This window comes from Sturnira hondurensis, unplaced genomic scaffold (assembly GCF_014824575.4).
Source record: "Sturnira hondurensis isolate 20B ecotype Veracruz unplaced genomic scaffold, ASM1482457v3 Scaffold0002840, whole genome shotgun sequence".
In the NCBI taxonomy this organism is placed as follows: domain Eukaryota; kingdom Metazoa; phylum Chordata; class Mammalia; order Chiroptera; family Phyllostomidae; genus Sturnira; species Sturnira hondurensis.
In genome coordinates this window covers 29,413,213-29,429,475 of record NW_028075471.1, presented here as the reverse complement: position 1 = coordinate 29,429,475, position 16,263 = coordinate 29,413,213, and the positions used below count along the sequence as shown (strand labels likewise).

The 16,263-nt window shown below is 43.3% G+C and overlaps 1 protein-coding gene across 10 annotated transcripts in view; it reads right to left on the bottom strand.

The window, feature by feature from the left end:
- Positions 1-16,263, bottom strand: part of PDE1C (phosphodiesterase 1C) — a 424,272-nt gene that overhangs the window by 85,449 nt on the left and 322,560 nt on the right. For all 10 annotated transcript variants that reach the window (XM_037041188.1, XM_037041178.1, XM_037041181.1 and 7 more), the window contains 3 exons: positions 3,618-3,731; positions 1,426-1,608; positions 425-491 (listed from right to left, as the gene is read on the bottom strand). In XM_037041188.1, the coding sequence (XP_036897083.1) occupies positions 425-491; positions 1,426-1,608; positions 3,618-3,731 (364 nt within the window). The remainder of the gene's footprint in view (positions 1-424; positions 492-1,425; positions 1,609-3,617; positions 3,732-16,263) is intronic.

Here is a 16,263-nt window from a genome sequence, read left to right as displayed (position 1 = left end):
AAACCATAGTCCCATTCCTCATTAACTGTGTCTTTTTTTTTCATCTCAGAGTCTCTGTTTATAAAATGAACTTCGAGTAGGTGATCACATATTCGTACAGTTATGGTCATCAGAGATCCTCCTGATGTTGAATATTTATAACCAGATCAGATCTGATCTTCTTCGGCCTAAGGCAGATGGAGCCTCATAAAACCTTATCACTAACCACAGAGTTTGATTTAATAAAAAATTAGCAAGATGATAGCTGGAAAGATATTGATACTGCTAAAACAGATAAGTAGAAGATAATAAAAGTAAATAGTCAGGAATGACCGGGACATCTCTAGATGAACTATAAGTGCAAGCCTCTTATTTTTTAACGACAAACGTAACTGTACTTTCTACAGCGTCCCAAGTGCACTGGGAGGCTTTTCACTGGCGTTACCTTCAGTGCTTCTATGACTGCTGGTGGGTAGCTCAGTCCGACCATGTTTGACGTCCGTCTATACATTCTGGCAAAGTCAGAGAGGGAGAAAAAGCAACATTATACCGTACGAAGAATTAGCGGCCCACAGACTTACACCAAGTATTGACAAATGACAAGAAGTCGTGACATCTGGGAACCCAAGGAATATAAAATGTCTTTTATAACCTTTTTAGAGTCACTCAGTGGCCAAAGTGAGAAACTCAAAAGAAATGAACACAATCCCAAACACATGGACTGTTGGAAACAAAAAAATTAATCTACGTGGCTCAGATTGGAAATTAAATTATTAAAATGGGTCACCAGTTCTTCCAGTAGTAAGTTATAGTTCAGCACAGACAGGATTCAGTGTAGAACTTTAACCAGGACAAAGAACTCCTATGGGCAACCCATTCAGGAGCACAGTTCTTTAGAACTGCCAAAAACACGCAGGAAAACGTCCGAGGGGAATTGTGGTGTTTCTAAAACCTGTCGCTGTACCACAGGAGGATAGGAAGAATAAAGCCACTTGCATAATGATTATAGGAAGAATTGATCAATTTCTGAACTCTATTTCCAGAAAGAGGGGGACAATTCAATTTCAAAGAACAAAAATGGCAAACCAAATTGGGAAGTTTCATGGGGAACTCCAACCCTCTCCATGAGCTGCCCGCCCTGGGTCAACAAGCTGTCCCTGAGTGGTTCCCAAAGCAGACATCGTCCCCACATGTCAAAGGATGCTGGATTAGAGGATACCCTTCAAAAATGAGAGACTGAACTCCAACTAAATCTTCTCTAGTTAACAAAGAGAATCTGAGCAAAGGCCAAGTTTATCCCATTGTACTACAGAGATTAAGGTAGCTCTGTTTGCCGTATCTCATTCAGACTGTCCCCACCCAGAATTCTCAGTGTTTATAAAGACACCAAAACCACATCAAAGCAGACCTTCCAGTTTTGGGTCATCAGATGACTGTTGTCTTTACCTCTCCACAAATATCCCAGCCTGCACAGCGTGCACGATGGTCTTGAACCGTGGCTTCTCCTCACTCCTCCTGAGCATCATCCCCATTTGCCGCGTGAAGGTGGAGGCCAGCCAGTCCCGGACCTCAGAAGGCACCGCATCCGACTGGATGTCACTGAGCTCGTCCTCCGTATCCAGAAGTCGCCTGAACACAAGAAACACACCCACGACGCTGAGATGGGACCTGAAGCTTGAGTTCTCTGTTCCAACAGCTGCTCCATCTCTCCAAGAAACCAAATTAAACTGGCCCCCAAAACACAGCCCCTTTTTGGGCAGGCTGTGACAGCTCACCACATGTCTTTCAGGCATGGCATTTCCATAATTTATGTTTCAGGATGGCTTCTCTACCAAACCGGACAAAGGAACAGAGTCAGAGAGTCAAATACAGTCCCCCTCAGTTCTGTGGGTCTCAGAACCGGTACACTCGGGAGCACCCCAATCTTCATTCCTGGGTTCGTGGGATTTGAATGGAATCTAAAACTCCCATTTAAAAATGCATTCACAGGGAGGTTTATTTCATAGATGGGCCATGTGACATTATTTTGTTTTGTTTTAAATTGACATTTAAAGACTTGGCTACAGGCAGCAATATTGTATTATACACGTTAAAGTTGCTAGGAGACTAGATCTTAATTGTTCCCACGGTAAAAACACAGGGTCCGGCAGAAGGCCTGTTTGAATGCGGTTGGTAGGGTAATGCTATGGGTGTAATAATTTACAGTTTTAATTTGAACACTTCACCTAAAATGTCATATGGTGTGCTTGGTGTGGTATTGTTATGTTATAGAATGATATGCTTATGATTTTGTAATCAAAGAAGGGGTATTATTTGTGCCAGACCCTGTAGAACAATTAGCATGTGCAGAGATGTTACCTAATGCTACGGTGTAATCACACTCAGTGTGTAAATGTATCAGATCAACACATGGTCCCCCTTAGCCTTAGACAATGTCACATGCTAATTATCTCCATAAAAGTAATTTTTTACAGAAGAATAATAAACAGACCATAAAGTACAGTATCACCCACATCACTTCAACCCAAGCGATGTCAAACTGATACTCCCTCCAGTTTCACAGAACATCACAGAAACTTAAATGTCTAAGTTCAAATAAAATGTCCAAAACAGACAGTGCTTTCTTTGAGCACAGAGATTGCCATCTGTCAGGTGTGCTAAGATGATTTTTCAAACTCTTTCAGCATAGGTTAGACCACTAGAGCAGAACATAAATAGTACTAAGTTATCATAAAACTTAAATTGTGTTTTATACTTATATTAAGCCCCACTAAAAATAAGGAGTAAAAACAGGTGTCAATGAAAAGATCTTTTTTCCTTCAAACACAATGGTTGGGGGAAGGGGAGAGAGTGTAACATTTGGGGGGGAAAGCTATGATATCCATTTCCTTACATTAGGAGTCAAGCATGTAACCAGAAAGTAAGTCACACAGTTCTTAGATTACAGGGGAATGATTTCCGACTGGAACTGGGCATACGTGTGAGACAGCGCAAATGCTGGCAAAGGGGTCTGTCTGAATTTCAAAAAGGAGGGGAAAAAGGCTTTCATATTCATCATTTCAACATTTTTCAAAGGAAAACCAATTTTGTCATTTTCAAATGCACTTGGTAACTGAACATGCTTTAATGCTTTTGGATAATTCAAGGGCACAGCGTCTGCTAAGAAAATCAATAACACACTGGGGCTGATGGAGGAACACCAGGTGCTGAAGAGAACCCACGCTTCTCCACCACCATCAGACCCTCTGCTTGCAGACACACACTGTGAATTAAAGCAGGACCCTTGGTATTTAGACAAAGGATAGCAACATGCAGTATTCATCGTGGAATGCTACATTTGATTTTTTAAAAAAACCTAACCAGATTTTTTTTACAAATACCTGTTCCCCTCTTACCTGGTCTCACCACATCGCTATATTGGCCATGCAAGGTAAGTTGTGTTATATGAGCTCCTTTTTGTAGGTGAGGAGGTACAGAGGTCATGTGATGCTCAAACCTACCCCATTTGTCTGTGGAAACCGGAGCTCCAAGGCCAGTCATGGGAATGCTACCCCATTCATGCCAGGGGACATTTCAGAAGAACCATGGAACAGGGGAGTCACCATCGCTGCACTGACTGCTTGCCATCTACAGCTTACCTGGTTTCATCAATGTACACAGATTCAAGCACCGTGGCTGCATGTTCCAAATTCTTCTTGAGATCTACCACTGAAGCTTCTCCTCTCTCTAACTGTTTGACCAAAGACCGTAACCTAGAAGGGAAAAAGACATAATGCTATTGGAACAAAGGAAACAAAGAATAATCCCATAACTATGGTGACACATTTTATAGTCATTAAATATTTTCACTTTTCTACTATACTGAAGAGGAAAATATGAATCTAATGATGGAGCTCACTGGTATTTCTCAAAGAGCAAGTTATAAAATAAACGCACATATGTAATAAATGACCAACACCAACACTTTCTAGCTACCTTTAATCTTTCAAGAGTTCTCTGAATTATCAGTGGTTTTGCTGCTTCTCTGATTTTAATTGTTGTCCTAATTGGATGTAGTCAAGCGTGACCAGCAACAACATCATCAAGTTGAGATGCTGCCATGTGGACAGTGCTTTGTTTACAGTGACCAGGGACAGCAGCAGCCTTCTGGTCCAAGGGTGTCCCCAGGCAGTGAGCAGATGTAAACCACCAACATCTACAGGGCTACAAGGTGTCCGTGGAGGCAAACTTCTTCTCCCACAGGGAGAATTCCCTAAGAGCAGGTAAGTACCCTAGTTTGAAAAAGAGTGAGGGTGGGGGATACACCGAGGAGGCACTGAGAGAGACCTTCCCCTTTGCTAGTCGGCAGTTCCAGAGAGTCTAAGAGAAATGATCATGCGTGCTCCCCCCAGAGAGGGACTTAGTATGCAGGCCACGAAATGCCAACAGGTGATCAGAGCCCAGTCACTGGGGACACTAAAAACCACGGAGACCTGGAGATAGGACCGCACTTCAGACAGACAGAAACAAAAAAGAGCAGGAATGTGAAGGATGCGTCACAGCATACTGGCTATCAATAGTGGGCACGTTACTGAATCTCTCTGAGTGTCAGCTACGAAATGGAGAGCCAGCCACCCTATTTCCTGGGTTGCTATAAATGTTAAATCAAATGGATATTGATATGGTCCCATCTATCATGTGACCCACCACTGGTTTTTCTTTTCCCCCCACCTTTTTTGAGATATAATCGACTCATCACATTGCATACATTTAAGGTACACAGGGCGATGATCTGATATGTGTAGATACTGGGAAATGATTGTCACCATGTGGTTAGTTAACACTTCCGTCACCTCACCTCGTTACGGTTCTTTGTGGGGTGAATATTTAAGATTTACTCTCTTAGCAACTCTGTATACTTTTGAGTATCCAATATTCAAGAGTAATGCTTGCTAACTATGGCCACCATACTGTACATTAGGCCTCCAGAACTTATTCATCTTATCACTGGAACTCTGTGCTCTTTGACCCGCACCTCCTCATTTCTGAGATGTTTCTTTATAAAGGCAATTGTGATCATTATTGTCATTGTTGTTGTTTGGTAACCACGATCATCATAAGTAACCAGACGGACACTGAAAATCATTATCAAATCTCCGGCTGCTGGGCCTCGTCCCACCTTTCTGACTTGAAAATACCCTCAGACTTGCGGTTATAGAACAGTTTGATTTCCCGGCAAGATATAAACTACTCTCTTCCAGATCCACATGAAAATGATCAGCAATAAAAAAGAGGGGAAGACTCTAGATCGACCTAAAAAGTAGGCAAGAGGGTCAGCCATACAAAAGAAATTCCCAGGTAACGTAAAGAGGAAACTCAACTTGGTCCCGCCTGACCTGTGACTCTAACAGGCAAAGGAGAAAATGCCCAGCACATCAGCAGAGGCCCAGGCCCCCTGGCCTCTCCTTAGCAGCATTAGGGAGGGTTCTGAGTTTCAGAGGCCGTACAGGACAGGGAGTTGGCATGGAGGGGCTCAGAGGCACTCTCTCATACACGGGAGATAGCCAGCCTGCCAAAGAACAGACACTGCTCCAAAGAAGGAATGGAAGCTCTTCAGCAAAGCACATTCCTGGCCAAGCCTGCCTCTAATGTTTCCTCTCACCTCCAGGGGCCAACTACCCCCCAGCTTGTCTGAACTGTCAACTGGCAAAGCAAAATGGGGGTAAATGGAAACTTTTTTATCGCTCCCTTCATTTGGGCCTTAAAGTTCCTACCAAGAATTGTCATGAATCTCTAATAGGACCCATCTCAGTTCTCAAAACATACAAAATGGTGAGGGAAAATAGAAGATGAATAGAAGTAAGAACCCAACGGTCCTGCCTACTTGTGATGGGGCTTCCATAGGAAATAACCACACAGGGGCAACTTTAGTCAATTTTAAGTCTGTTTTCCTAGACTGAAGAAAAAGCCTTATAAACAGATGAAAAGGAGTCAAATAAAAACAGAAACAAAAAATGAAAGCATCTGACATATGCTATTGTAATTTTTTATTTCAAAGAATAAAGAAAAGATGGTAGATGAAGTACAATGCTAATTATACAAAGACAAGTTAGCATGAAAATGACTGACTTCCTTTTTTAGGACAAGTCCCTCTTCCTAGTAGAAATGTGTCCTATGTCACTTTTTTAATGAGGAGTTAAAACCATTAAAAATATTTATTGTTGTAAACATCACATATTTGAGACAGTAGAACCCAAAGCATCCTCCTTCCAATCCTCACTTCACTTTTATCTCACAGAAGTGATTTGTAACCTAGATTTCTACCACCCACATGGAGTGTCTAGACAACAGGAAGCCCTGTGGAACCAAAGGCCCGTGGAGTTCACTGCCAGGGCCAGGGCACAAGCCCAGGCTGACACACCTGCCATGTGCCAAGCACCTCGACATGCCCAGGAGTACTGGGGGGGGACACACACTTGAAGGGGGGGCCAGGCACCACAATACCAATGTGTCATTCATTTCTGAAAGTGCCGCTTGAGATCCTGACTCTTGACTCTAGATGATAGTCTAAAGGATGCTACTTAAGAACTAACCACAGTCAAAGTACAATTAAAATGATGAAGCCATCCATCATTCACTCTTGTTAATAATATTGGAGACATCAAGTCATGAAGACCCTCCTATCTCTTGTGATCTGGCCACTAGGGACCCCAGGCCAGGGCAAAAGTGATGCTCCCAGGAAAAGCATCACTTCCAGTCCCACTCAGCACGTCAGATTAGCAGCACTGAAAATGAGTTCCCCCAGGAAGTCCCAGACTTTGTGCCACAATGAGCAGAAAATCAGCAGTGTGGCTCCTTCCTCGGACAGGGTCACCTGGAGCACCAGGCACCAGGCACAGCCGCATGTGCGCATCCAGCGTGTGGGTCTGACCCGACAGGAAGCTGGAAACAAAAGCAGGCACTGCACCAAGGGCTTCAGCAAACCCAGAGAAGAAATGACACAGAATAAAGCACCTTTGGATGCCTAAATGGTACCAGAAGTTCAAGTCTACTCCCATCCCTCCAGCTTGTGAGATAAGGAGAAGATTCTACCCACATCCTGGCAGCAGTGAAGGGAACCTTGGACAACACCCAGGCAACGTTCACCTCTCTCCACATTCAAGGACAATGAAACAGGGGGAGGAAATCTGTGAAAAGATTCAGCAGTAAGGAAGCAGAAACTACAGCACTCGCAATGCAGAGGAAAAACTCACCTTCAACAAGAAAATTCACTAAAGGAAACAGAAGTAAATTGTAGGGAGCATCTGTCTGTTTGTGTTCAGTGAAATTCAAGAAAACAGATCTTTGAAACAAAGGTGAGAGCTGAAATCATTGTGTCATAAAAAGTGAACATATTGAGAAAGAAGAAATTAAAAAGAAAGAAAAGACTATAAGAACTTTAAAAAAAAACTAAATGGTGGCCAACTTCCTACATACCCAGCCCGTTTTTGGACGATCCCCCATTAAATACCAGCTACAGCCGCCCCTGTTCCCACACAGCTGCCAGCTTTCTGCTCTACGCATCTGCCGCACAAACCTTGGCCATCCCAACCGTCCGCAGCTTCCAGTGCTGTGAAACCTCAGGGCAGCATTCAGGGGGTGCTGCTCCCATGGCCTCGCAGCCCACCCTTCCCCCCAGTCCTTTGTCCTTCTCGGAACACCCCATCCGGCCCTACCCTACCGTACCCTGCCTACCTCCCACCTCTCGGTGAAATTACCCTTTTGTAGGTAGAACAGTTTTAAATTAGCTGTTTCGCCACTGGTCACCAACTAGTCTCAAAAATGGAAAAGTTTCCTAAAGTTTCTGGGAATAAGAAGATACCTTCCTTATTTTCCATTACAGTACAAGTTGTCTATAGTTCTGAATCCATCTTAAGAATGTTGCCTAGCCCCCGTCAGGTGGCCCAGTTGGTTGGGGCATCACTCTGTACCCCGAAAGGTTGTGGGTTGGATCCCTAGTCAGGGCATGTACAGGAGGCAACTGATTGATGTTTTTCTCTCACATCAAGGTTTCCGTCTCACATTAATGTTTCTGTCTCTCTCTCAAATCAATAAACATATCTTTGGGTGAGGATTCTAAAAAATAAATTTTGTCTAAAAATAGCCAAGATCATTCATACCTGTATTATAAGGTATTTTTGTTAAACTTGGAGAAGACAATAAGGGCAGGACAGCCCAGATGTCTGCCTTTGTTTTCATGGTAAAGCTCGTCTGAATATTTTTCCATGGGAAATCATTTTACCTGAAAGGCCAAAGTCCCCAAGAACAGGTCCCATGGTAAGCTGTGGTCCATGTGTCCAGTTTTTAATGCTACTTAAAAAGACCTTTTTGTTTGGGCATCTAAAGCAAGGGGGAAATGGAGGAAGGGAAAAGAAAATATACATGGACAACAATACGTTTCTCTTCTGAGTGAATGTTCACAGTTTCCAGCACTCCATCTATTTCTGTCACTGTGGCTGCCAGACAATAGTGCCAGTACAGAAGGACAATGCCATTTTAGGAATAGCTTCTGCTTCAAACCCTGGCAGGACGCCTTTCTGTTAAGCTAGTGTGTAAGTTCATCGTGGGTGAGCCCCTGCCGCTTTACACACGTCTTTCATCTCGCCACACTTCCCTCTGCTTGCAGAGTGTTTCTTTGCTCCGACGAAACGTCGCATCCCTTCAGTTCTCTGTGCTCTGAGGCTAGAAGAAGCCCTGGGCCCTGAGTTCCTGTGACACCAGGCCAGTGTTGGGGATGCACGACAGGGTTGGAGGAGAAGAACAAGGCAATGTCTGAACAGTGTATTTTGAAATTTGAAAGGCTGCTGCAGTAGAAGAAAGTCTTCTCCCACCCCACCCCGCCAAAGATAATGTCCAGGACCCATGGGGTTTTATTGATTGGGAAGCAACTTTTTGACTTGACTTCATAACTTAGAAAACCCCACGATGGAGCAGGCACTGTTCCTAGTCAGGGGAGGTTCTGAAAACCCTACAACACTGCACCTTGAGAACACCATGTTGAGCTTTGTTGAGCCTTAGACACCACTAGAACGAAATCATCAGAAAGTCACAGGCACACATAAACTGGAATAAAGAGGCATGGAACTCACTTTCCTACATCTGTCTATGCTGCCCAAGGTCACTCCCCCTGAGAATGGATGAGCAGCTCCTAGGATAGCAGCGTGGCCAAGGGTGGCTATTGTCTCAGACAGGCTGTGTGAGGTTGGAAAGAATGTGAAACGAAACCGGGTCTCTCCCAGCACTTTCTCACATGTTCCCATGAATTACAAGTCCTAAAAGCTCATTTGAATAAAACAATCCCTGTTTCTGTTCCTCACATCCATGGATTTGTAAGCCAAAGGCATCCCTGTGTACTTTTCACACACCTGTCTCCTCCATGTCCCTCCCACCCCCTCCCACTCACCTAACTGCCATAGGAAGGAAATTAAAGCCACTCCCCCGAATGAAATGTCTAATGTGACTTTCAGGCTTATGCTTGAATGTCATCCATGACGCCACCTGAGTACTTTTCTGGTGATGTATTTGTTTCTGTAATTAATTAAGATGACTGTACTTGAGACACTCATTCAAACTGGGTGTGTTCTGGCTGCAGGCCTTGCGATGGGCTCCAGAAATACAAACAAGGGGAATGCAGTGTCTTCCCTCAGTAGGAGGGGCAGCTCATGCGCGCCCACCAGGAAGGACAGCATGCATGATGGCAGAGGTGGGACTGGGTGCCATGAAAGCACAGGGGAGAAAAATCTCTAACAAGGCCCTCGTTAAAGGAGCTGATGTCGGAGTGGTCTTGAGGCTGGACAGGCATCAGCCAGGCAAGCAAGATGGGACAGAGAAGAGGTACACTCTGGACTGAGAAAGCAGCCTAAAGACAGTGATCCATCCAGAAAATTCCATGGATGGCTGGGACTCCAGGGTTTGTGAAGAGAGAAAACTTCAGAAGAAGGCTGTAGCCAGACCCCCAATGGGCTTAGCGTTCCAAGCTAAAGAAATTTAATTTTCTCCTGGAGATAAGGGGGAGCCCCTGGAAATTTTGTAAATGAGGTAAAGGGGTTACCATAATAAGATCTGCATTTTAGAAAGATCACTCTAGCAGAAGAGTAGAAGAAAGCAGGCACTTGGTGAGGGGGGATATTTTAAATGTTTTTTGTTATAAATAGGCTTGTCTGGTACCCCAGTGGTGCAGTACAAATGTTCCCTCATACATTTTGGGAGGGTATTGCACGGGTCTGGTGGGAGCGCAGATCAATGCTTTCCAATGGTTTTGGAGAAAGGGTTTGTTTGGGGCACGCGGTCTCCTGTTTTTAAAAAAACCCTACAGTTCTAAATCACATTATCAATGAATTCACCTACACGTTCGAGGCAAAAATAACAGTCTTCCAGAGAAAAGCAAAAGACAAAACACCTTCCAACTCACTTTATGTGGCTAGCATATTCTTGATCCCTAAATCAAACAAGAAGATTATAAGAAGAGAATTATAAGCCAGTCTATCTCATGAACATAGATGCAAAAATTCTAAACAAAATTTTGACAAATTAAATCCAGCAATAAATAGAAAGGAAAGGAAGCACCAAGCAAAGTTACAAAAGTGCAAGGTTGGTTAAATGTGTTTAATCAATGAAGAAATGTTGTTTACTATTTTAACATGAATACAGAAGAAAAAGCATATGATCATAACAGATATTTTAAAGGCATTTGAGAAAACACCTGTTCATGGTAAGAATCTTAGCAAAGAAGGAGTCAAAGTAAATTTCCTAAATTCGATATTGTGTCTTTAACACAAAAATGCTATAGAAAATATTATTACGTAACACTGAAATACAGAAAGTTTTTCTGTTGAACTAGCTAATAATGAGGACACTATGACCACTACTTCTCATCAAGATTGTATGGGAAGTTTTCACCAGTTCAGTAAGGAAAAAAGGGGAAATAAAAGGTAGTCAAAGACTGGAAAGAAAAAATAAAACTGTTACTAGAGATAAAATAATACAAAGACAGGATATCTAAAAGAACTTGCAAATAAATTAGTACATTTAAAAGGCAAATTAGGCAAGGTCACTGGATAAACAACAATAAACAATCAGAAAATGGTACTATATAAAAAATCATCCAAATAAAAAGTATCTAGGAATAAATCTTACCAAAGACACAAAAGCACTCTTTATAGAAAAACTGTAAGATATTATTGACAGAATTCTAAATGACTCAAATAAATGAGAGGATAATCCATGTTCATAAATCTAAACACAATATTTTAGAAATATGTGAATTCATATTTAGAAATATGAATTCTTCCTAAACTTACCTATTATAGATTGCATGTAATCCCAAACAAATTCTCCACAGGTCATTTGGTAGAAATTGACAAGCTGATTGTACAATTTCTTTGAAAGTGTGAATAACTAGGCATACCTAATACGGTTTTGATAACAAAAGAACAAAGCTGAAGCTCTTACACGCCCAAAGAGCAAAACACTGTTCTATAAAGCCTTTAACTCTGGGCCTACAGCTCTCTACCACCTCACTCTTGCAGCCTCTCCTGTCAGCACACAGCTGGCTTGTGCAAGGATGCGCACACATACTTCAACATTAATACAGGCACAACAGAAGGAAGGAAAAACATCTGCCTCAAGAAAAGAAATAAAACAGCCAGTATCCACTTCTTTTGAATTATCACATTCCACGTGTGACTATTCCACTCCATCAGCACGGGCCCATTTTTTGGATGCCCACCTGAGGGTACCACGACATACCCTTCTGGTTGCTGTGGATTTTCTGGTAAATATGTGCATCCCTTTTGCTTTCATGAAGCTGTGCCATGGAGCAGCACTGCATAGTCAGTCTTCAGCTAGTGGCTGTTCTACAAGGTAAATCTCCTCTCCAGATGCATGTTTGTGGGTGTGAGTGAGTGTGTGCATGCGTGCACGCTCCCTGACAGTGAGCATGATGCAGAAAGCACTGTTTGGCGCAAAAAAGCCTTCTATTGTTATAGAATTCTAGAAGGTATTACGGCACACGGTTACAGTTTCAATTCGCTGTGAGCTGATACTGATTCTGTTCCTTTGGCATTCTTGTAGTAAGATAACACAGTGACTTAGAAAGGCGTGTCTTCTGCACCCCTAATCTTTCTTGACCTTACAAAAAATATTTCTTAAAAACCAATTTATCCCACACTTATTTTTACCATCACTCAACTCACACATTTTGTGAAAAGAAAACAGTGTCTTAAAAAGTACAGATTCACAATCATTCTATTCACAATTATTGTCTCTCTACAATACAACTCTAGGTGGGCAGAGCTTATGGGGAAAGCATGCTAATAGAAGAACCCACTTTATTGGTTATCGTTCTTCAGAAAAAGGACTAAAAACGGGGAGAAAGGAAACCCAGACCATCATTCTACCACAGGCCATGCTGGGGACCGTGGAGTGGGGAGGACTTGAAACCCCAGCAGGCTGCCGAAAAGGTAAGTTCCAGAAGCTGGTTTTCATTTGCGGCTATTCATGTGGAAAGAATCATCACCACTTTTCTCTACTGATAAACATGTCACTTCAAAAACATCTGCTTCAACAGACCGGAGAAATGAGAACTAAAAACATCTTTGAATGGTGGTAATGAGAACAGGAAGATGAGCAGAAGCTAGAAGAAAGTCTGCAGGAAGATTTAGGAAGGTCAAAGCCATGCACAGGCATGATTCCTTCCCTCTTAAGAGCCCACCCCGCCCTGGAGCTCCCTCGATTTTCCTCCCTCACTTCAGTTCCTTATTTAATCTGAATTGCATTGTGTTGGTAGATTTATCCAGATGCTAAAGCTCAGTCACCCAGCAAAATCTCAGGAATTCTACCTTACCAGAAACACAGTATGTTTTAGCAAGATAAATCCAAGATTATCTATTTTCTCCACTCGTTTCCTTTTATAATAAGAGGTACAATCATTTCGTGGATAAAAACCTGCAAAGAATGGCTAACAAGGTGCTGAATTATGATAGCTGCCTTCTTAAAGATTAATTCCTGAAGCATTATGGAATAAAACAACCCGACTCAAAGAAAACTAAGAAACTCCTAAGGTGTCTCGCTTTGAATGTGTGGGGACAGTGTTGTGCGCATGCTTGGTCTGGAACAGCCAGGGAGGAAATGGTAGGACAGGAAGTGGTACAGTCTGCTGTCATTTCCCTCCCTTAGCCACCTCTAGATGCTCAGTGGCCACCCCACATTCCTGGTGACTCAGGACTGTAAAAGCTCAAAAGACCCTGGAGGGTTCAGTCCCGGTTCTTTGTCCCACCTCGTGGTTCCACTAGGTTCGACATAGGTTTCCAGGAAGAAAAAGAATGTGGGAGAACATGTGTGGGAGGTGTTTGTGAGCCCAGCTGGAACTGGAATGCATGGCGACTGGTCACTTCCCACTGTCCGGAGTCCAGTCCATGGTCACCTTTCCCAGAGAGAAGCTGGGAGCTGCAGCCCCATGGCGTGCCCTGGAGGACGAGGAGGGAGGTTTGGTGCAGAGCCTGCATATTTCTGCCACACTAGATAATGGAACCCTGTCATCTCTATTCATTTTTTTTCTTTTAAGCCTTTTGTTTCTACCCTGTTGAGAGCATCCAATGAACACTGTATGTTCAAGTGGCTTGTTAATGTTATAGCCTATTAAACTGAGAGACGTGACCATCTACATGACCAGTTTACCTCGCAAACCTTGGGATAAAAATGAGACAGTTCTCAAGGGAATTATCCTGAGTGAACAAAACCAATCCAAAAAGATTATTATATTATTCCATTTATGTAACATTTTTGGAATGACAGAATTATGCGATAAAGGACAGATTAGTGGTTGTCGGGGGTTAGAGGGAGAGAAGAGTGGGATGAAGACAGGTGTAAAAAGGGAGCCCATGATGGTGACCTTGACTGTGGTAATAGAAGCACAAACCTACATGTGCAATAAAATTGCACCCAAGTAAACATACATGCACATACACACATATGTAATAAAACTGGGAAAATCTGAAGGAGCTAGGTGGAATATGTTAGTGTCAATATTCTGGTTGTCCCACAGTTTTGCAAGATATGTGCCTTGGGGAAAACTGACTAAGGATTACATGGAAATCTCTTTGCATTATTTCTTATTAAATGTGAATCTACAATTATTCAAAATACAAGGTTTAATGAAAAAGAAAAGGACACAGCCCTACCGTTCAGTGGGATATTGATGCTAATAGGCTGCACTTAAGTTGTCCTCACTCTGGCTGCTTTTATAAGGGCCCCTCTCTGCATGGGGTCCATTTAGTATTGCTCTCCCAGGTCCTCCTGCTTGGCAGTAGGGAGAAAGAAAGAAATATTCACAGGTAAGCTGTTAGCCATGTCTGATGGCTTTGGAGAGGATCCAACAAGGGCTTACCACCCATGCCATTGGGAGCTTGGTGAGAACCAGAGAAAGACCGACGGTTATTACACGCGGAAGGTTCTCAGGATCCACTGAAGAAAGTGGGTTGCTAGCAAGTGGTCATCTCACTGACAAGATGAGGGAGGAAGAACCCAGCGACTTTATTAAAGGGTCACCAGCTCCACCATCTACCGACCACCATCCCCTGGGACCTCTAAGGTATGAGGCATTGTCCCTCAGGCACACTCACCGCACCTTTTCCACTCACGCTCAGCAGTTAGTTTAATTTGGAGGGTAATTCCAAAATGCTAAGCTGTCCAGGAAGGGTTTGTAAAGAAAGTCAGCATGAGGAGGGGTGAGGCTGATGGAGTAGGTAAGTATTGAAATAGTTAGGGCTGCAGAAGAGCCTGTCTTGGTGATTGTCTCGTACTGTATAGTCCTTCCCACTCAAAACAGGAAAACAATTTGCATACTATTAACATTTGAAGTTTGTTTTCAACAGAGTTACTGTGCAATTTCCTTCCCATCACAAAGCCTTTTGTAATAGCTTTGGGGGGCAGGGAGGAGGGGGGCCGGGTAGGGATCTTGACCGGTAGTGTGTTATCACTCATGGTCTGTCTGCTCCAGTGCATTCTAATAACTGAATGTGTCACAAGTCAAAAGCTTCCCCTGCTTTATTGCTATATATTAATAGAAAAAGATGGGTTGGGAGACTTGCTATTCATTCAAGTATTACCATTAGAATAGTGCTTCCCTCCCCCCTCCCCTCACCGTGGTTAGAAACACAAGCTTGAAACAGCTCAGGTAGCTAAACAAGGTAGAAGCTAATACAGGACCCAACTCCCATAACTATTTAGAAGCAAAACTCATTCTCTGGTAGCTATTTTCCATAGAATTTAGAAGGAGAGTTGACTTACAAAGGAATTAGCAGTAGTCCTACCAAATACTCATGGATCAATATAGATGAAGTACTCCACTGGCCCAAATCAATTAGCCCTCATTGTTGACGACAGTAACTTGTGGTTTAAAATCAGTGTCTGGTGCTTTGCAGTCCGGCCCCTCATGAGCATCGTGGGCCTCCACCGCACTAAGACTTCCTCAGTTAGCGCCTTTCAAACCTCCTAAATCTCAGCACATCTGCCGTACGATTTTTTAAATGACACTTGAACCTTTGTGGTGTCGTAATATGTTCTATTATTGAATATAAAAAGAGGAATTTTTTCCAGGAGAGATTTGTTGAGCTTTAGTTTCTAGCTCGGGTACCGGGAAGAAGAGGAAACAATGCTACTAAATGCTTCTCTATTAAAGCGAAAAGAGAAACCGAGGGAATCACAAAACATTCAATACTTGATACTGACTCTAAGGAAGGGCACTCAAGAATTGTAAACTCCAAAGCAGGGGGTGGGGTGTTCACACCTATGCTACCGAGTGTTTCTAGAAGGGAATTTTCCCTCTCTCCCTGCCAGGCCACACACACAGACACCTGGGGCCTGGTGACATCCCTGGCCTGGCACTGCAGCAGGGACGCTGCTCTGTCCACAACCCGGCAGAGCACAGGCCAGACAGAGCAGGTGCGACTCCTGGGTGTTGGTCTCCCTGCAGCCGAGAAGTGGCTGAGCTTGTCCAGAGAGGCTGTGAAATAAAAACATGAGCATTTTTACTGGCATGGGACTGGTCTTTGAAATTCAGTCAGACATACGGCTCCCTGAACAGCCCACGCCCCTTCTGTGTGTGCCTCTGGCTCTGGGCTACATACCCTGCCTGTTGTGGATGAGGCATGGAGCCTACCTACCCTTTCCTCTTAATCCCAACCTGCTCACATTTCCCTGAGCAAAGATGCCATGGGAATCAGAAGTGAAAAGCTAAAACCTGTGGCCTAACAACCTATTGCATTC